Below are 23098 nucleotides of genomic sequence, written 5' to 3'. Positions count from 1 at the left end.
TACTTGTAATCATCCTTGTTCTCACTTAGGATCCAGATTACACCTGGCCCCTGGAAAGACTGACATCACTCTGAGATCTGAAGTGGACTTGTCTGAATGACACACTGAACAAAGCTCCTTAGCTTCTCATTTTTACTTGGATTATTAGAAAGTACTTTTGTATACCTCTCTGTTATGGCAGTTCTGGAGTCTCTTGGCTTTCCCCAAGTAAAAATAACCTTATCACAAGTTAGAGGATAAAGAATGGAGGAAGAAAGCTCAGAGGAGGTTGTGGGAACAGGAAATTACCCACTTTAATCTTGCTTAGGACTAAAATTTCATAAGACACTTTGTTTTCTTAAGACACTTTGTTTTCATAGGTATGGCATGCTAATGAATCGCGAGTAAGATTGGGAGGTTATGTGCTTTTTTTTTTAAGATTTATTTTTTATGCATACAGAACTGCGGTACAGAGTGCACAGGTGCAGGGGCAGTGAGAGGATTCATTAAAGACAGAGTGGAAGTGTAACAGGCAGATTGAGAAAGTTCACTGCTGAGGGGAGCAGTGGGTGGATCAAGAAAGGTTTGCCATGTTATTTGGATCACCTCCGGGCCTGGGATCTAACTTGCACTGAAGCGTCTGTGGCCAGCTGCAGTGCTGTGCTTTAACCAACTGCGCGTGACCAGGGAGGGCCTATGTGTTTTTTAATTCATTTACTCAATTGCATATATATTGATCATTTAGTATATTTCAAAATATATTCTGTTTGATATTATAGTGAACATGGATACAAGGCCCCTGCTCACATGAAACATAAATTCCTTTGGTATGAGAATGAAAATAAAAATGTAAAGAAATAAGTAAATAATATAATTTCAGATAGTCATAAGCATTTTGAAGGAAATGGAACCAGGAAAAGAACAGTGTAATAGAAAGGGTGGAGGGAAGCTGAATATTGGAACTACTTTAGATTTGGCATCTGTGGGGAGGATTCCTGTTAGCTGATTAGTTAGCATCAGTAGCCAGTAGACTATCCAGGTAAAGAAAACAGCAAGTGTTGAGGCCCAGTGGTGGAAGAGAACTGCTTAAGAAGTGAAAAAGAATGCCTGTTATGGTTGGAAGAGTGAATGATTTAGCAAATGAATGAATGAATTAGGAGAGTTGGTCAGAGGTATGATGTCCATAAAAAGGGGAGGTTCTGGGTCCCCTGCCCCATCTAAGGAAGGGTGACACTGTGAGCAAGGGAGAAGCTTAAAAGAAGATAGGAGAGAAGGCTGAGAGAAGAAAAGGAGAAGACCTGAAGGAGGCACATAGAGCAGAGAGGTGTGAAGAAGCTGCATTTGCTTGTAGGCTGTAGTTTGTACCAGGGACTTGTAGGACTTGGAAAGAGACACTTGAAAGAGATGTGAGAGACCCATGGGGAGGCTGACAATGGTAGCCTTTATCTTAATTTGTATTTTGATTTTGTTCTTTTTCTCCAAACTTGCCTGATCCTTTTTGCCCCTTTTCTATAATTTCTTGGGAGAAGGTGCTTAGGATTGTTACAATTTTTCAGGCTTCAGTTCTTTGGGCCAGCCCTGTTTGGCTTGGTATTTACACATGAGGGGATGGGTATCTTTGGGTGTTTAATTGAAAAACAGTTTCGACTATGTTCTTTCTCTTTTCTCTGTTGTACAATAATTATATTAAAGCTCTTTTCTTTTGATGTCTTATACACTAAAGTACATTTTGTCTTGATGCAGCAGATTGCAAGACCTATTTAGAGCAGGCAAGTTTAGGGGTCCCAATGTGCCCCTCATTCTGCGTGCTGTCTTACAATTTATAAAGGAGCTGTTAAAAAATTTAGATTGCCAAGCTATATTAAATTAGTATTTCTGCTTTGGCTGTTGTGTTCTTTTGTTAGTGCCTGTTTGGGAATTTAATTTTTAAGGTTATCTAAACCCGTAACTGCTATTCTGCCTGCAGTGGTAAGAACTAAATTATTCTGAATAGAATTTTAGAGTGACAGATTTTCAGTTAACTTGTTCAAAATTAAGATTAGTTTTATAGTTTACTAATACTCCTTTTTAAAAAAGATTTTGTTTACTTAAGCAAATAGAACTGGGGTACATGCCAGAGGTGTAGGGGCTGTGAGAGAATTCACCAGAGACAGAGTGAGGAATAGAATAGGGAGGTAGTGCTGAGGGGAGCAATGAATGGGTGCCAGAAGAAGTCTGCTGCACCATGTGGATCACCTCCAGGGCCTGGGATCAAACTCGCACTGAAGGGGCTAGCCTTGCAGTGCTGCGCTCCAGCCTGCTGCACTACCAGGGAGGGCCAGTTTATTAATATTCTGGATAAGTAGTTATTTCTCAGTATAGTTACACATCAGAACAACATCAAAAAATTAAAACACAGGTTTGTAAAACCTAACTTTAGGAATCAGGGGGTAGAACTTGGGAACTTGCATTTAGGTAATATTCATAGAGCCAGTTGCAGGCCTGAGTCAGGAAGCTCTGAACCAGTGGGATTTTTAATCTATATAGTATAAGTTTGGCCATTATTAAGTGAATTAGTTGGGGGATTTTATAAGTTTCATATTTCATGTCAAGCAGAAAGTGTATCCCGTGATCTGAAATGAAAACTATTAAAGTGTCATTTAGTTGAAAGAATTAAGGATAAACTATTAATTGATTAATTCTCCACTTGTTGCTGGAGTTGCTTTGTAGATCCCAAAATAGCTGTTTATTTGTATAGTTCTCAAGTTTAAAAAATTATTTAATAAATAAATGCAGGGGGGGAAATGGATAAAAACTATTTCTATTTCTTTTGAACTAAAGACTCATTATTTGTTAAAGACATACGAGGAAACTGAAGGTGGACCAGTACACACATAAATGAATCCTTATTTAAGAAATTGGGCAGGATTTCCAGCTTCTCTAAAAAGATCAAAATATTCTTATAATCCTGAGCCTGAATTCTACAAGTCAGCTGCTGGAGTATAGTATTAAGTGTTCCCCTTAGACTGCCACAGCTTTTCCTGCTGTGAGTATTATGAGCATTTAAAACGGCAGTCATGCTCATTATGATGATGTTGTTTGACCTCTGCTCTAAGACCTAGCATGCTTTCACCTCTCTATCTTACATGAAATGAAGAAAAGCTAGGAAATGCAATCATATATTAATTTCTTTTTATAAGTAAGAATGTGTTTTGGCTGAACAAAAAGATAAGGTGAGTTATTTTAATTCTCTTGCTGGAGAAAAATGAATAGTCCTCAATTATCAATCCATTAGTACTTTTGCATTTAAATTATAGCTTCAGTACACAAGGCTTCTCTTTTGCATTTTTTTTTTAAAGATTTATTTATTTGTGCATACAGAACTGGGGTACAGGCCAGAGACTCAGGGGTGGCTAAAAGACTTCACCAGAGACAGAGTGGGGAGCAGAACAGGCAGATCCACGAATTACACTGCTGAGGGGAGCAGTGGGCGGGTCAGGAGAGGTCTGCCATGCAATGTGGTCACCTCCAGGGCAGGCGGGGATTGAACTCATGTGGAAGTGGTTTCAGCTTCTTAGTGCAGTGCTTTAACCTGCTGCGCCACCAGGGAGAGCCCTCTCTTTTGCATTTTAAGGCAAAACTAACCTCTTAGCTTTGTACTAAGAAGTTCCTGAAGTTTTCCTTCTGTCTTAAGTATTTTGATCCCTGTTACTTATTGCTTTCTTATAAAAGAGTATTTCCCTAAACTAGCTTCCTTTTACATAGGCTTCTTACTCACTTTCAAAGGTTTCATGACCAGAATTAATCACTTGTTCCTCTGAACTGGATGGCAATTTGAAAAAGATTATTCTTTGTTACATATTCAATTTATATTGTGAATTCTATGAAAACAGGGAATGTGTCTTATACACATCTTTGGATATACTTTGTTGAATGTATTAATAGGCATATAAAAGACATCAAATTGCATTCATCTGTATATTTGATTTTTCACCTGTTATCTGATGTTCTAGGAACATAAGTTGAATTAATTTCTCTAGACTTTTTAGATTCTTTTTTCTTACTGTGTTTGACAACTTAGTTCTTACTCTAGATTGAAAATGTTTTTTCTACATAGGTTTTCTTTACACTATGAGCAGCATCACAGGACTTATATGTTTGTAAGCTACCTAATTTTGAAAAGGTTATTTTTTCATTCTTGTACTTTATGTATCCCTTTTTTCTAGATTTTATAATATTCTGTGAGTTTTGTTTGAAAGAAAGGACTAGAAATTTGCCTTCTACTTTTGTCCATAAAGACTTTTTTTAACTAGATAGTCTTCAGTATTGACCTAGAATTTAGGTTCAAATACTGTTTTCCTAGATGCCTTTCTCTTTTTGCTTCCTGATTTATCCAAGCTTCCCTGAATCTGTTTTTCAGTACAGTTAACTCAACTGTAACTGATCACATTCCCCTTCAGTAGACGCCAAGAATAGTCCCATTTAAACACACAAGTCTTCACCAGTAGATTCCTATTTAATTAATTTACTTTTATTTTCCTCAGTAATTTTCCAACTCAGGCAAGAATAACATACATTGCATATACTCTGGTGTCTTCTTTCATGATGTGTCACCCACTTTAAACAATTTTTTACCTTGTTCTAAATTCATGCTCAGTGTTATCTTTTTCATTTTATAAATGTCTTCTGTTGTTTTAGTCTGCTTAGCATACCGTGATTCCCACTTTTCTTTAGGGAATGACACTTTCTTAACTTTTTAGACTTTTTGCTTTTAGTGGAGTTGACCCTCCAGGAGTAGGATTGGTTAAGGGTTTATCCAGTAGCCAACCAACCAAAACATTTTAGAGATAATGAGACTGGGTTCCAGCATTTTTGAACTCTTGAGAAGACGAGCTCTTGCTGTACTATTAGAATTTTGGTTTCTAAAACTAATGGAAAATAAATGAGACTAAACCAGGACCAACTTTAAAATGTAGTTAAAACCCTTTTGGTTTGAAGCATTGTCAGTATACTTCAAACAGTTTAATAGGAATACTGTTAATTTTCCCCTGCTGATAGTTAGGTAAGTGTACATATGCATATGTGGGTGTTTGTATGTATACTTGCATGTTAGTGTCCACACATGCATACATGTATAAAAGTGAGTGCCTTTTTTTTATTAGTGAGTTATGTCAATTGTGTATTTGTTTATAATACTGATAAAAATCATAGAGCTTGTATTCAGGCCTTCTGAGTCCGTACTCTATCATTTACCACCTGTGTATTGGATATGGAAAAACTGAGGGGGTTAAGGAAATCACATTGTAAGAAACACTAGTTCTGAAAGGAAATCTTAAGCTCTGAAATGGAATCTTAAGTTATTTTAGTCTTAACTAGAGAAAAGTTAACAGTGACAGTGTCTTTGTTTAGATCCCCAAAGGTATCCCTGTTCTTTTAGTTGATTGGCAGCAGCTAGCCTTTCTCTTCAGAAGATTTGATTCAGAAGAGCGTTAAGTCCTGCCTCCCACTTTCAAAAAATTTTGTACCAGCACATATGGGCTGTTATAAACTCCTTTACCTGCTTTCTGACTCCACAACTCCAGATACATACTTAATACTTCAAAATATTCTGTCACAGTTCACTTTTTAAATAATTGACACTGGAATTTTTTCCTTTTTTTGCCTTTGTAGTGGCATGCTTGTAGAGGATATCTTACTTGTTAAAAGCAATAATGCTTTTCAGATTTGCAACTTAGATTATTTTTAAAAGTGTTAGAAATACTAATGTAATTATTTACTGATTTTCTTATATATTTCCAGTGTATTAGATTATATAGTCAGGCAGTGTTCATATTCTGAAAACTGATAGTAAAATGTGCATTGCAATGAACAACTGTTTCAATAAGATATATATGTAAATGTGTCTCTATCTATTAGCCAATCTGTTTAGATAGAATGAAGGCAACCAAATTTATTCTCCTTTATGGAAAAATTACTTTGGTTTAACTGTTAAAACACTGGTCATTCAGAGCACTGATTCAGATGTGTTACTAGACATTACTGCTTGGTAAACTTCTAAATTGGGATGATTGTGAATGAATTATCTACCTGGTGGAAAACCAGATCTTTGGTCTGCTCTGCATGTGGTCTTTTCTTATACTTGGCTATCTCTTACCAGTGTTTTAAGAAGCTGTGCCATGGAGTTGTCAGGATATTTGTGGCTCTATGTGGGTTTTTTTTTTTAAGATTTATTTATTTACCCATACATACAGCGGGGGTGTGAGTGGGTGCAGATCAGGCAGATTGCCTGAAATATACTGCTGAGGGGAGCAGCAGGTGGGACAAGAAAGGTCTGCTACTTCATGTGGGTCACCATCTGGCCAGGGATCGAACTCATGCTGCAAGGACTGCAGTAGCTTCATAGTGCTGTGCTTTAATCCATTGCACTAAATGGTTTTAAGCCAGGAGTGATTCATACACACATACTTCTTTCATTCCTCTATCAATTAAGGGAGTAAATAATAACCCCCGAATTATCATGAATACTGTGACTTGAAGTTTTGCCATTGCCCAGCTGTGCTTCCTGTCTTTGTTTTTTTCCCCCCTCAAATTAAGTGTGCTAAGTAACCTATTCAGGTTTTGTAGACTTTGATTATTTAGTTTAACAAAACAACCCGTTAAGATTGGATGTTTCATCATTACATGTGTACGAAATACAGTTTTTACTTGTAGGGCGAGAGTTGAGATGAAACAGGAAAATACAGGAAGTCAAATTAAGTTCTTGCTGTATATGAGGCGATGTGGGTGGTATAAGCAAGTTAAAGATATGATAAATGGGAGAAGATTGACTTTTAAAAATAGAAGATAATATTAGAGAATTCTTGAGTACTACCTGCTTAATGAAAAAAAACCAAAAACATTGGATTCACTAGAGGCTAAGTCTCTTACAGAATCTGGAAACCATGACAAGAGTTAAGTGTGTTTCTTTTACATAGGTATAAAGAACTTTTCTAGGGGAGAAAACACAGTTAAAGATGGCTGTATGTATATGTTTATTTCTTTGGGTGTTATGTCAGTTTGTGATAAAGAGAAGGCATTGGGGATTATCTGTAAGTAGTATATGATAGAAAAGCAAATAGTGCAAACTTTTAAGAATGTCCTCTATCTATATATATACATCTGATAATTTAAGTTTATAATCTTCCTATAGGATTTTCTGTCCGGTCTTGTAGCTATAACCTACATTTCACTAAAGCACAAGTCAGAATCAACATCTACTATACGTGTAAAATGCGTTCCAAGTTTTGAAAAATTATTATGAAAAAATGTAAACTGTCAGTGTTTTATGTTATTAAAACATTATGTTCTACAGATTGAATTAATTAACTGTAACACTAATAGTGATTTCACCTTTAAAAGATACAGAAGTTAATTTTTTTTTTAACTTTGGACATTTTAAGAAGTTGAATTGAATTCCACACACAAATATAGTAATTTTTAAAGTGTATAATTTGGAGGTATTTAATTCATTCACATTGTTGTGTATCTACCTCCATTTAGTTCCAAAACTTTTTCATTGACCTTTGAAAAAAAACCCACATCCTTTAAGGAAGCAGTCTCCTCTACCCCAATTTCCCAGTGGCTTGGCAACAACCAATTTGTTGTCTAAGGATTTACCTGTTATGAATGTTTCATATAAATAGAATCTTATAATCTGTGACCCTTTGTGGATAGCTTCTTTCATTGTGCATAATATTTTCAGGACTCCATATTGTGGCATATCAGAAATTTTCTTTTTTTTTGCCTAAATATTCATTATTAAAAGTGTGATGTTGAACTCTCCCAACTTTTATTGTAGATCACTTTCTCCCTTCTGTTTTGTCAGAGTTTATTTAAAATAGTTTGGGACTCTGCTGTTTGGTGTATATGTGTTTACAATTATTTTCTTGAGAATTGATCCTTTTATTAATATAAAATAATCTTTGGTCTCTTATAACAGTCTTTACCATAAGACTATTTTCTTTGATGTCAATGTATCCACCTTTGCTCTCTTTTTGGTTGTAGTTTCATAGATTATCTTTTCCCATTATTTCATGGCTTTGGGCATACAATGAGTCTCTTGTAGACAGTCTGTATTTGGATCATGGTGGTGTTTTTCCGGTTTTTTGTTGTTGTTGTTGTTTGCTTGTTTTTTCTTTTCTGACAGTCTGCTTTTGATTAGAGAGTTTAAACCTCTTGCGTGTAAAGTAATTTTTTATATTGACATACTTCTGGCACTTAAGTATTTTTTTCCCTTTATTTTATATACCTTTACTGTTTTTCATTTCCTTCATTTCTTAACTGTTCCCTTTGCGTTTGATTTTTTATAGTATATTTTAATTCCCTTCTCACTTTTTACATATATTTAGATATTTTCTAGTGGTTACCATAGGAGTTATAATTAACACCCCATATTTATAACGACTTAGTTTAAATTGATACTAGCTTCACTTAGTAGTTTTTAAAATATAGATATAATAAAATATTACTAAAAATAAAATCAAATCTCTGCATCTGTATAACCACTCCTTTTTATGTTGTTAAATCACAAATTCCATCTTTCTACACTGAGACACATTTAGATAGATGTATAATTGTTGGAGTTTATATTTACTGGAAACAGAATTTACAAACCAAAACACAGTAATGATGGCTTTATATCTATGCAACGACAATTACCAGAGCTCTTTATTTTTTCATATGGCTTCCAATTACTGTCTAGTGTCCTTTCATTTCATCCTGAGGGATTAATATTAGCACCTATACAATTTTCTAGTGGCAAACTCCTCCAACTTTTTAGTTATCTGAGAATGTCTTAATTTCTTTTTATTTTTGAAGTATAGTTTTGCTGCAAATAGAGTTATTGGTTAACAGGTTTTTTCAAGCTCTTTGGATACCTCATTTCCCTCTTGCCACCATTGTTTCCTATGATGAATGGTTAACTTATTGAGAATTCCTTGTACATGATAAGTAGCCTTTCTCTTGCTGCTTTCAGAAATTCTTTCTTTCAACAACTTGTCTGTAATATGTCTGTTTCTGTCTCTTTGCCTCTTTGGAAGTTTAACCTTTGAATGTGTAGATTTAGTTTGGACATTGTTATTTCTAAAACATCCTCTCTGTTCTTTTCTCTTTATTCTGAGTCTCCCCATTCTGCATGTACATTATACAGTGTCTCACAGATCCCTTAGGCATTTTTTATTTTTCTTCATTCACTTTTCTTTCTTAACTTCAGTTTGAATCTTAATAAAGCACATTGATTCTTCTTCTACCTGTTTGAATCAGCTATTGAAATCTTATAGTGAGTTTTCCATTTATGTTACTATACTTACCAACTCCAGAATCTCTATTTGGTTTCTTTTAACTTTATTGGCGTTTTCTATCTGTTCAGTGTTGTTTTTCTGATGTTATCTTTACCTCTTTAAGTGTTTGTCTACTAAGTCCAATGGTTTCTGTTCTTCTGTGAATGACCACACTCTCATGTTTCTTTTAATGATTTATAAATTTTTATTGAAAACTAGACATTTTGAATATTCTGATGTGATAGCTCTGGAAATAACAAATGACAAAGTCAATTCTGACCATTTTACTGTTTTTTAGTGTTTCTATTTTGTCTTCCCATTTTCACTGCCATCCTACTCATTTTACTTTTTTTTTTTAAAGATTTATTTATTTATTCATAACTGGGGTACAGGCCAGAGATGCGGAGGGTGAGAGGAGTCACCAGGGAGAGAGTGGGGAGCAGAACAGGCAAATGGACGAAGTACACTGCTGAGGGGAGCAGCGGGCAGGTCAGGAGAGATCTGCCGCGCCATGTGGTCACCTCCAGGGCAGGCGGGGATCGAACTCATGCTGAAGTGGCTTTAGCTTCTTAGTGGTGTGCTTTAACCCGCTGTGCCACCAGGGAGGGCCCCATTTTACTTTTTTAATGTGACTAGAAAACTGAAGGGTGTACATGTGGCTTGCATTATATTTCAATTGGACAGTATTATTGTAGAATATTAAACTTTCAGTAAAAATTGAATCCATTTATATTGCATTTGAACAAAAAAAATGTCTAAAATTTTCAAAGGTCAACAGTTGCCCAGTTAAGATTAATTTTAGTTTGTCATTTATAACTTGTATTCCCAGACTAGTGTAACATTTTCAGAGAAACACTAAACTCTTCTATCACATGAAGTGTTACTAATGTTGTATAGTTACATACACTGAAAAGTTCCTAAATTTTGTGACTAGATATCCTTTGATTAAGCTTTTAAGTTAATGCTATTTCTTTCCAAAAACATACTTGCTTATTAATTATAAGAAGAGTTGAGCACTCTTCATGTTTCTTTATCAGTTTTTCTTTTTTATTTCTGGATTCTATTATGGAGGTATTTCTTAAATACTTTATGGGAGCATTCCTAAGGATTTACTTGTAAGTATTAGTCATATTTGGGATTCTCAGATACTATTGATTTTTAATATTATATGTGGTGATACTTTTATTTTTCTCAGGAGATTATTCTGCTGATTAGTTTGGGTCCCTTTCACTGACTTTTTTGTTTTTTCTTCAGCATCCTTGGCATCTTTGCCTGATCTATGAAACTGGCATCTTATATATACAGGGCTGGCAACTCACTTGCATTATTCCTCTGTTCCTTGCCATTAAATGACAAAATTATATACATTCTCAGTTTAGGTAAAGCTATAATTTACATCTTTACCTCAAGGTGCAGTTGAAAAAATTAGTATTCTTCACCCTTATTAAATAAGTTGCATGTACAGAATCTTATTACATGTACAGAATCAAAATAGTTGGCAACATTGAAAAGTTGTGGGTATTAAAAGTAAGGAATTGGCCCTCCCTGGTGGCGCAGCGGGTTAAAGCGCAGCACTGAGAATCTGAAGCCACTTCCGCATGAGTTCGATTCCCGCCTGCCGCCTGCCCCGGAGGAGACCACATGGCGAGCCAGACCTCTCCTGGCCCGCCCGCTGCTTCCCTCAGCAGTGTACTTCGTCAATCTGCCTGTTCTGCTCCCCACTCTGTCTCTGGTGAAGCCTCTCACCGCCCCTGAGCCTCTGGCCTGTACCCCAGTTCTGTATGAATAAATAAATAAATCTTTAAAAAAAAAAAAAAAAGTAAGGAATTATGCTGACTTCCTTAATGAAAATAGTCTTTCAGTGTTAACAGTGAAAGAATATCCTCCTTAGGAGAGTTTGCTATTTCTCAGTCTGTTCCCTATACAGAGAGCAGTGATCTCTCACCAAAGGGTCTTACCATTGCCTGATGCAGTGAGAAGAGTATTAATTCATCTCAGTCATAAACCTGTGATATTTTCATTAATATATCTGGTAGTACAAATAAGACCAGGCAATATAATTTTACTAAAGACCCTGAGAAACAAGTCATATACTATTATGCCTTCTTCCTACCTGGCATAAAGGAGCTTCTTATAGAAATACATAGTGGTACCTATAAGGATATTATGTAATCAAACTAAATCAGAAATATAGAACTGTTCTGTGTATACTTTAACTAAGAATTGTTAACCACAACTAACATTCAAATACTATCAATTTTTGATCCTTCCACTTATATCTTACCTAAAAAAGACATTAGGCAAGACTTACTGAAGAATAAAACATGAGTGTGATGTTTACACACTCCTTAAAGGGCTATAATTTCAAAATAGTGCTTGTCTCTGTAACAAGAATTAGCAGGTTTTGTACACTTGTCATTTATAGTACAACAATGAATTTTCAGTTGAATGCACTTCGGTAACTATGTTTTTGAATGGGTAATACATTTACCTTGTGCAACATTTTAAAAAATATAAAAGGGCATTTAATAAAAAGAAAATTAATATACCTTGTATGCCTGCTTTATTTCCCCTTGCTGGAAAGTTAGTTTTATTGTGTAAACATTCTATTCATATGTAAGAAATTGTGTGTGTGTTCACCCTACAAATGGTAGCATAGTAAACATACTTAAGTACTTAAAAAACTTCATAGAATTTAGAGTACCTTATGTGTCCTTATTTTGATTGCACAGAATTGCATTGAATAGATGTTCCAGGTAGGCTTATTTGGGTTGCTTTTATTTTTCTTTTAAAAACTGCTTTTGTGGCCCTCCCTGGTGGCGCAGCGGGTTAAAGCGCAGCACTGAGAATCTGAAGCCACTTCCGTGTGAGTTCGATTCCCGCCTGCCGCCTGCCCCGGAGGAGACCACATGGCGAGCCAGACCTCTCCTGACCCGCCCGCTGCTCCCCTCAGCAGTGTACTTCGTCGATCTGCCTGTTCTGCTCCCCGCTCTGTCTCTGGTGAAGCCTCTCACCGCCCCTGAGCCTCTGGCCTGTACCCCAGTTCTGTATGAATAAATAAATAAATCTTTAAAAAAAAAAAAAAAACTGCTTTTGAAATGATGCTCATATAGGTATAATTTGGGTACTAGTAGAACTTGCGGACTCCAAGAAAATATATATCTTCAATTTTGTTAAATATTTCCAAATGACCTCCCATACATGTCATAGTACCATAACCTCACCAGATTTTCTGTTAACAAATGTCTTGGTATTTGACTATCTATTACATTAAAAATGGTATTTAATTTGCATTCTTCTTCGTTTGAGTAAGATTTCTAAATATATTTCTTGGCATCTATATAATTTTCTATTGATTTTTTTTTTTTTAAAGATTTATTTATTTGTGTATACAGAACTGGGCTAATGGCCAGAGGCTCAGGGGCGGCAAGAGGCTTTACCAGAGACAGAGTGGGGAACAGAACAGGCAGATCTATGAAGTACACTGCTGAGGGGGAGCAGCGGGCGGGTCAAGAGAGGTCTGCCACGCCATGTGGTCACCTCCAGGGCAGGCGGGAATCGAACTCATGCAGAAGCTGCTTTAGATTCTCAGTGCTGTGCTTTAACCCACTGTGCCACCAGGGAGGGCCCTCTATTGATTTTTTTTAAAGTTATTTTTTGACTCTCATTCCCCTTCTCTTCCCTCCAGCCCCAAAGATGTCTTCACACTAATCCTCAGAACCTATGAATATGTTAAAACTTCCTTTTAAGCATTTTAAAGCTCAAAAATGAAATTGCTATGTTTTTAGCAGTAAGTTTTTAAGTCACTGTTGTCTCAGAGACTAAAACGTTGCAATATGATAACCAGCGAGAGTAAAAACCCAACAGATTCTTGAGCTTTAATAATGGCAGTTTTTTTTTCCATATTGACTGTAATGAGCTACTTAACATGTTCAGGAAAAAATGTTTACTATTTTAAATAGGAGAATATGATATGGAGTCAATGAGAAGAAGAAATTTTATTATGCAGTAGGGCATAAGCAGGACAAAATGTGTGCTAGCTGACATCAGTCCTTGGTTGGTTGTGTGTTTTAGACAAGAGTTTGTGCTTCTATTTGAGAAAAGAAGATAGCTTTTGAAATTAAGGGGTTATGAGGTTAACAGCACTGGTGAAAAGATTAATCTTAGCAAGGAGGAAAGGTCCTGTCAAAAAAAAAAAAAAAACCCTCACATTTATTGAATAACCTGAAAAATTTCAAGGTAAATATTTTAACCATAGGTCTTGAAATTGAAAGCTGAGGTGTTAAATTATAAACTAATACATGCTGCCAGAACAGGGTTTTAGATTCATTTACATAACCTTTGGGAACACTGTGCTTAACAAAGCTTAAAGTAATAGATAAGGGAAACGGTTATATACTTGGTATGTGTATGTATTAATGTTAATGTATACTTACATAATAATAGAAAATGTTTCAGATATATTACTAACCAGCTTTAAAGCCTTCACATTAAGTTGATTAATGATTCAGGTAACCTTAGTCTTGATAGTATAACAGCTTCTTCAATTTTAAATTCCTTATTGTACTGATAATTAGTTTTTTTGTGTCAGATTTTATCTACATTTCTTAAAGATAGGAATTATAACTTTTCTCAAGGACCACAACTATTAAGATGCTGAGCCAGGATCCAACTTACAAGCTTTCATTCTTGGCTCCTCATTCTCACCACAGCACAGTGCAGCTTTAAAATTATATAGCTCTCTGACAAAAGACTTGAGTCATCATGAATACATAAAAAAAAACTCAATAGTAAAAGAAAGTGAGTATAATAATAAAAAAAGACCAAAATGTTTAAAAAGAAAAAGGTGTACAAATGGCCAGTATGCATGAAAAGATACTCAACATCATGAGTCATCAGGAAAATGGATACTAAACTGATTACCACGCTATACTCAATATAATGAATAAAATTAAAATGACTGAAAACACCAAATGTTGGTAAAAGTGTGGGTCAACTGGAATTGTTATACATTATTGAGGGAATATCATGATAAGAGTTTCATAGTTTTCTTATATAGTTAAAAATATACTGTTCTATCAACTTCATTCCTAGATCGTAACCTAAGTGAAATGGAAACAGGCCACAAAGACTTGTGCAAAAATGTTTGTAACTATTTTATTCATAATATCAAACAACTTAGAGCAATCCAAATATCCATCAGTATAATAAAGAATAGTAATATATTTATTCAGTGAGGAGACTATTAGCAGTACAAAGAACAAACTATTGATAGAACAAAGTGACTAGTGAAAAAGGTCAGACCAGAAGAATACAGAGGTCATTCTCTTATTACATTTATATGAAGCATATAACAGATAAAACTAATGAATATATAGAAGCTTAAGGGAGGTTTCCAGAGTTGTGAAGACGTTTTATGTCATGTTTATCATATTGGGTATGTGGATGTATATATCTGTCAGAATTTAAGTTGTATGTCTAAGATAAGCATATGCTATGGTATCAAAATTTTCCTTAATAAAATAAGTATTTAAAGGAAGAAAAAGGAAGGGGAAAATTTCTAAAAGTACTATGACAACTGGCAACCTAACGCTGAAAGCAAGCCAGACGCTAAGTAGCACAGAACTATTATTTAGAATCTCAGTTGATGCTCATAATAACAAAGATAATTTTGAGCTACATTCAGTATAATTTTCCAAGAATCAGCAAGCACACTTTTAGAAAAGACTTCATTAATTATTAAAGGTCTTAGAACTGTATTGTTTAGATGTTCATAATTTAGAACACTTATATAAAACACATTTAGATTTTATGTAAAGAATCATTGTGGTTAATATTGGAAATTGATTCTGAGTGGAAATAGAACATAGTTATAAGTCTGTCAAAAAAGAAAGATCTATGAAAGATCTTTATAGACCGGTTTGCTTGATAAGTTATTGAAACAAATTTTTTGTATGGTTTATGTGGTTTCAATCTACAGCTGTAAGAAGAAATTGAATTGGCATCTGAGTTAGCCATATTGTTAAATACTTAAGAGGTGTCACATTTAAATTACAGCAGTAATTTCTCCTGATGGTATTGCAAATTTGGACTTAGGAACCATGTTGGTGGGTAGCCTATGTAGTTTTTTGTTTTACTTTTTTTTTTATTGGAGTCCTTCATAACATGGCAATCAAATATTGCTTGAACTACTCAAATGATGAATTGAAATAGTAGTTCTGTAATCTTTGCTTATGAAATTAGTCTTCAAAACAAAGTTTAACTTTTAAGTTAGTGGTTTTGACCTTTTTCAAATAGGTTGCTTTGTGTAGGTGGTCATGAATGCAATAAGCCCATTAATTATTACACTAATGTTGGGTCCTTAGCTTCTCTAACTCACAGCTTGACTGGGTTTTTGTTTTTGTTTTTTTATGGAAAAGCTAATTTCAATTTTTGCATTTATTTTAGTAATAGTTATGCACGAGTGCGAGCTGTGGTGATGACCCGGGATGACTCAAGTGGTGGATGGTTACCACTAGGAGGAAGTGGACTGAGCTGTGTCACTGTTTTTAAAGTCCCTCACCAGGAAGAGAATGGCTGTGCTGACTTTTTTATCCGTGGAGAGCGACTCAGGGACAAACTGGTAATGTATCTATTGATACAATTTTATGATTCTGTATAATTATTTAAAATTATGATTATTTCTGGAGCTCTTTCTGTGTTAAAGATACTGGGATGTGTATTTCTTTGTAACTAGGACTGACATTAATGCACACATGTTAAAAAGGAACTGCTTTGCAGTTAGATTTAATGCAAGAACATTCACTAACAGTCGCACTAGTTACTAAACTAAATATACCCTGTGTCCCCTTTTTTTCTATAATCCTTATGCTGGAGGTTGGCACACTCTATAGTACACAGACCAAATCTACCTATTTCATGTCTGGCCCCATAAGTTAAGAATAGCTTTTAGTTTTATTAATGATTAAAAAAACATCAAAGAACAGAAAATTTTGTGACCTGTAATAATTATATAAAATTAAAATTTCAGTGCCTGTAATAGTTTCATTGGAAAAGAGGAAACTTACTTGTTTGCATTCTGCCTATGATTGCTTTCTCACTACAATGACAGAGTCAAGCAGTTGGAATAGATAACATAATGTCTAACCCTTTAGAGAAAATTTTGTTGATCCCTAGCCCAGCTGCCTGCATTCTTAAGTTTATTTCTTTTCATTCTCTATTATTTAGTTATTCTAGGCTTGTAGGAGTACTTGGTGGCCAGCCCAGTTTTCAACATTACTGTATTCTATCCAGATGTGTTTTTTTGTATCTGTATTGTTTTAAATTGAATCCAGTCTTTGATAGCATTAGGTATTTATTCTTTCAATTAGTGTGGAAAAGTCAGAGGTTCTTGAAAATGACTAGGATTCCCTTTAAATAATTATATATACATGTATGTGTGTGTGTGAGAGAGAGAGAGAGAGAGAGAGAGAGAGAGAGAGAGAGAGAGAGAGAGAGAGAGGAAAGAACTTTGGGGACTGGTATTTGAGCTTCTTTGGCATCTATAATGTTACTTCTCATGAAAATGTGTTTTAAGGTCCAAGTAGTTCTTTCATAATGTAAACATTTAGATTAGATCTACTTTCAATTTTGGCTCTTGGTTTCTTAATATTTCTTTTTTAACTGAATTATTTCATCAATTTAGAAAGTTTCCTAACTTATCTGTGTCCTACCTAGTTTCTGCCTCAAAGAACTACCCTAAACTAGTAGTTCCACTAGTAAACTGATACCCTAAACTATTTTTTAAGTTTTTTAAGTTTATAATTCACTCCTGACATTGCATCTCAATTAACTAGAATGTGGTTTTAAGATACTAGAGAAGTCCATTTGAAGTCAGAAGTGTATATATTACCTCAAACATGTCATCTTTAAAAGTTGAAATATGTAAAGGTAATACTTATTTAAAATAAGACTTGTAGACTTTCAGGAAGGAATCTGTGGTTACTTATCCTAATGTGTAGTGTGTCTTATTTGGGCTAATGATAACTAGGAAATGTTGCTGTAAGAGAAATTGTAGACTGTAAACTGAGTAAAATAGTGAAGTTCTAAGGATTTTTTTTTTTTTAAGATTTATTTATTTATTCACACAGAACTGGGGTACAGGCCAGAGTTGCAGGGGCGGTGAGAGGCTTTACCAGAGACAGAGTGGGGAACAGAACAGAGAGGTTGACGAAGTACACTGCTGAGGGGAGCAGCAGGCAGTCAGGAGAGGTCTGCCGCACCATGTGGATCACCTCTGGCTGGGTCAGAGATCGAACTCATGCTGCAAAAGTGGCTTTAGCTTCTTAGTGCTGTACTTTAACCTGCTGTGCCACCAGGGAGGGCCCTAAGGAATTTTTAATAGTGAGTTTCTTTAATAGTTAGAAAAAAGGGAAGGAAGTAGTTAAAGATAGAGGAAGAGTAGGAGGAAAAAAGCATGTTAAAAAATAACATCAAGGAAAAGATCATTTAGAGATGAAAGAGAAAAAGAATCAGTGAAACAATTGATTATATATTGATTATTGATTATTGATTATTGAAAAGAAATTTGTAAGAAACAATAGACCTTGTTGTAAACTAAGATAAAAAAGTACCACTTTTCTCTCAGACACTTGAGCTTTACTAGCAATTCTTAGAATTGCTTTTCTTTCTTACTTTTTTTTTTATTTTTACTCATTTTTTTACATTGTTCATTCTTGTACAATATTTGATCTCTCTTCTTAGGTGTAGTACCCATTAAGTAACCATGAACTGGCCCTCTCTGGTGGTGCAGCGGGTTAAAACACAGCACTGAGAAGCTAAAGCTGCTTCCGCATGAATTCAATTCCTGCCTGCCCTGGAGGTGACCACATGGTGTGGCCAACCTCTCCTGACCCGCCCACTGCTCCCCTCAGCAGTGTACTTTGTAGATCTGCCTGTTCTGTTCCCCACTCTGTCTCTGGTGAAGCCTCTCACCACTCCTGAGCCTCTGGCCTGTACCCCAGTTCTATATGAACAAATAAATAAATCTTAAAAAAATAAATAAATAACCATGAACTGTCACCTCTTGTGCTCTTCTGTTTTGGCCCCTCTCTCTCCCCATCTCCTGCTGAATGTCTCTGGTTTATCATTTGCCTGCTAATTTTGTCTTTTTTTTTCTTTTGATCTCTTGTGAGATTTCCCTTTATTCTTGGTATAAGTGAAACTATCTGATTTTTTTTTTCTTCTGATTTATTTCACTGAGCAGAATCTCTTCCAGTTCTATCCATGTTGCTGTGAATGTCATGAGTTTATCTTTTTGATTGCTGAGTAGTATTTTATTGTGTATATATGTTTTCAATTTTAACTATAGTGCTACAGTAACAGGGGTGCAAGGTTCCTTTGGAAATTTTTTTTTTTTTTTTTTGCATCCTTTGGGTACATTCTTAGGAATGGAATCACTGCATTGTATGGTAGCCAATTTTTAGTAATTTGATGAACTTTCACAAAGCTTTCTGTACTGGTTGGACCAGTTTGCATTCCACTGGCAATTGTCAGCTTTTTAAATTATTATTATTAAATAATATAATAATTTATTTTTATATCATTTGGTGCATTTTTCCATTTCCATTGTAATCCCAGTGGGCTTCCCATCACCAAACCACCCGTGTTCCATCACCATAGTCCAGTGCATTTCCCTCGCCCCACTGTTTTTGATCCCATTCCCCACTAGACCCCCATAAAATGTCTCTGGTATATAGCTGTTCATTATTATTATTATTATTTTCTTGCCTGGTCAGTTTTGGCCCTTCTCCCTCCCCGTCTCCTGCTATGAGTGATACCATCCGATATTTTTCCTTTTCTTTCTGATTTATTTCACTAAGCATGATCTTTTCCAGCTCCATCCATGTTGCTGCAAAAGGTATATGTTTATTTATTTTTTTGGTTGCTGAGTAATATTCCATTGTGTATATGTACCACATCTTTTTAATCCAGTTATCCACTTTTGGGCATTTGCATTGTTTCCATGTCTTTCCAATTGCAAATAAAGCCATAATAAACATGGGGGTGCAGATATCTTTTTGAATCAGTGTTTTTGTGTCTTGGGTAGATACCTAGGAGTGGGATTGCTGGGTCATATGGAAGCTCCATTTTTAGCAGTTTGAGGAGCCTCCAAACAGTTTTCCATAGTGGTTGTACTAGTTTGCATTCTCACCAGCAGTGCTGTTAGCTTTTTTTTTTTTTAAAGGTTTATTTATTTATACATATAGAACTGGGGTACAGACTAAAGGTACAGGGACAGTGAGAGTATTCACCAGAGACAGAGTAGGGAGTAGAACAGGCAGATTGATATGAAGTACACTGCTGAGGGGAGCAGCAGGCTAGGTAGGAGAGGTCTGCCATGCTATGTGGGTCACCTCCCTGGCCAGGGGCCAAACTCAAGCTGCAATGACAGCAGACAGCTTCACAGTGCTGTGCTTTAACCCATTGCGCCACCAAGGAGGGCCCTCTTGTTAGCTTTTTTAATGTGAGTCATTCTTACTGATGTGAAGTGATATCGCAATGTGGTTTTGATTTCCATTTCCCTGATTATAAGTGATGTTGAGTATTTTTCCATGTGCTTCCTCTTCAGAGAGGTGTCTTTTTAGCTCTTTTGCCCACTTTTGACTGGATTCTTTATTTTGTTTTTGTTGAGTTGTAGGAACTCTTTGGAGTTTTTTGATACCAGTTGTGTGGAATACAAATATTTTCTCCCAATCTGTAGGATGTGTCTTCATCTTGGTTATTGCCTCTTTAGCAGTTCAGAAGCTTTTTAGTTTTATGTAGTTCCAGCTATTTATCTTTTCTTCTATTTTCTTTGCTTTAGAGGATAAGTCTTTAAAGATGTTTCTAAGATATATGACATGGAGTATTTTCCATATGTTTTCTTCTATATATGTAAGCTTCCAGGTCTTATATTCACGTATTTTATCCATTTTGAGTTAATTTTTGTTTGTGGTGTGAGGTGGCAGTGGTTGCATGTAGTGGTCCAGTTTTCCCAGCACCGTTTATTGAACAAACTGATCTTGTTCTGGTGCATATTCTTTTTTCCTTTGTCAAATATTAGTTGCCATTTATGTGTGGCTATATGTCTGGGTTTTCATTTCGGTTCTATTTGTTTTTGTTCCAGTGCCATGCTGTTTTAATTATTATGGCTTTACAATACAGTTTGAAGTCCTCTTTTCTTCTTTTACTAGTCTGGAGTGCTTTGGCTAGAATTGCTTTTCTTTATATATAAATTATATCCTATATTTTCTTCTAAATAATTAACAAATCCTTTGATTCTTTAATGCAAATTGGTGTTATCCTGGATCATATAATTAAATTGCATTCATTATACATAAATACAGTTGCTCTCATCTGTAAGTATGCTATCTCTCTTTTATAGGAAAACTTTTTATCAAGATACTTACCATAAATATAGGTTATATTTTTGGCCATTTTTAGCTGAATTAATATATGTGATACATAAATGTGAAATATTAAAGTGTAATATACCCTTTTCATAAAAACCTGATAAGTTTGCAATAATGATAAAAAACAGTTAGTACTAAATGCAATTTTAATTACTATGGAACTCTTACTTAAATATTAAGTTAATATAGTTGATATGTAGATTATAGTGTAATAAGTAATAAAATGTTTATTAAAATAAAACACTCACTAAATAACTATATGCTTTTTAAAAGTGACTTATGTTCTAAGAGAAGACCAAGAAATGGAGTGAGTTATATGGAGAGAACGCCGTAGGACTCTTAAAACTTCTGAATTGCTCTGTGGAAATAAGGAAAAAGCACTATCTGAGTCAAAGTGGAGTTATGACAGCTATCATTATACACTTAGTGTGAAGTACATGATATTTAAATGAAGAAAGGGAAAAATAAACATCTCAAGTTTAGTATATTGCCATGAATATTAATGAATTGTTTCTTGGATTGATAAGTAAGTTGTAGACAAAAAATTATAAAGCTTAAAATGCTGTAAGGTAGTTCTGTTGTTTAAAAGGACACATTTTTAAAATGGGATTTCTTTTCAGTTACCATGGCCTAAAGCAAAATTAGGATGTTTTCTAGGAAGAAAAGTTATTTTGTAGTAGGAACTTCTTTATTAAAAATGTGATTCGTCTCCTCTTCCCCTATGGGAAACCTAAAAGACCAAGCAAATATCTTTCTGCTTTGGATTCAACTTCACAAAAGTGCAGAACAATTTCCTGCTTAGCTTTTCCCACTGTGCCTCTGTGAATTATTCCATTGTGAAACCTTAATCCTTTTACAGAACTCTTCCTCTACTAGAAAGCCAGTTGCATTTACTAACTTTCTTCTTAGCCTCCCTAGTAACTCTGTCTCTTGAAAGATACTGGTTCAGTTAACCATCATATCACAGAGTTAAAGGGAAAGTATGAGTGGGGTTAAGGATGGTGTCAGCATTATTTTTTCCTTATTCCCCTTACATAGTGTTACTCTTATCTTTATAAAATACGTAAATTTCATTATTGACACTGTGCCATTTAAATTACTGCACATTAGCTTTCATTTTCATACATTGACTTAAGCAGACATTTTTTTCCACATCTGAGCCTCATCATCATTCTTGGCTACTTTTTCTTTGCAGTCTTGACCTTCTGGTCTTCATTTCAGCAGACTCCTTTCCTGGATCTCGTTGTTACCCAGAACTGTTCCATTTGAAGAATTTTACAATTTCCTGTCATTTCTTTTTTATTTCTCTTTTCCTGCTCTTCAGTTTCACGCCTACTCTATTTATGCTTTCGATTTTTCTCCCAATTTCACAAGATCCCTTCTGGTTTTAGTATTTTACATACTATTTTCTGTTTTAATCCAATTTGTTTTCCTTGTCAATCATTTAAAACCACTCTCATTCCTTTTCAGTCAACAATATGTTGCTTAGTTTTTACCTTACTTTACACTAAAGAAATTTATTGAATCTTTATTAAAAGGGTAATACTCCCTTTTTAAAAAAGTATTTGGTACAGCAAATACTTATTAAACAGCTACTGTATGCTAGGTACCGTGTTAGATACTGGAGTTATATAAAAATGAACAAAGAAATCAGGATTTCATTTCCTAGACATCATGTGCTAGACTACTCCTAAGTGCTAAAAGGAAAAACAGAGCAAGGATAAGGAGTATAAAGAGTTTTATTGTCAGTAGATTGTTTAAAATTTTAGGCGGGATCACCAAGAAAGAGCTTATTGAGAATATAGGTAATATTTGAGTGAAAATTTCTAAAATGAGTGAGGCCTTATATTTGTGTGCATATATTCATATTTTCTTAGTTGTAATATTTTTAAGTTCTTATGCTGTGGTATAAAAGAGCTTTTGCTTATGGTAGATTTGAGGTAAAGTGTTTTAAATATGAACCCACAATGGAAATAGTGATTCCTCCAATTATTCAAATGTGACCTTATTCTTGATTTTATTTCATTTTTTTCCTCTTGATCTTTCTGAATTATTCAACAACTAATTTTTTTTTTATGAATCAGTTTTATCTACTGTCTAGCCTTTACATTGTGTACTATACTGAATTTTCTAAAGCTTGGGTCCAATATTCCTTTAGTAGGTCCTAGTAATTTCTTAATAATTCCATCAACACAAAAAGCTTTTATACACTTAGCCTTACTTGCTTTGTCTGTAACCTATCTATCAACACCCCAAAGACAATCACTTTGGACAAGTTACTTTACTGAGTTACTCCTGGTTCTCAAGAGTTCTACATTGATCTTATGAAAATACCTCCCCTTTTTTACATTAGCTAGATAACTCTGCAGATAACACATAAGGAGTTTATGT

At 34.8% G+C, this 23098-nt stretch overlaps 1 protein-coding gene across 1 annotated transcript in view; it reads left to right on the top strand.

The window, feature by feature from the left end:
• SPRED1 (sprouty-related, EVH1 domain containing 1) overlaps window positions 1-23098 on the top strand; it is an 85874-nt gene that overhangs the window by 20546 nt on the left and 42230 nt on the right. Inside the window, exon 2 of the mRNA XM_012728688.1 lies at window positions 15723-15897. Coding sequence (XP_012584142.1) covers window positions 15723-15897 — 175 coding nt within the window. The remainder of the gene's footprint in view (window positions 1-15722; window positions 15898-23098) is intronic.

The sequence above is a fragment of the Condylura cristata genome, unplaced genomic scaffold (genome assembly GCF_000260355.1).
Source record: "Condylura cristata isolate star-nosed mole 26May11 unplaced genomic scaffold, ConCri1.0 scaffold00023, whole genome shotgun sequence".
Lineage (NCBI taxonomy): Eukaryota > Metazoa > Chordata > Mammalia > Eulipotyphla > Talpidae > Condylura > Condylura cristata.
Note: the sequence above shows the minus strand (reverse complement) of the source record. Positions and strands in the feature narration are given on the sequence as shown.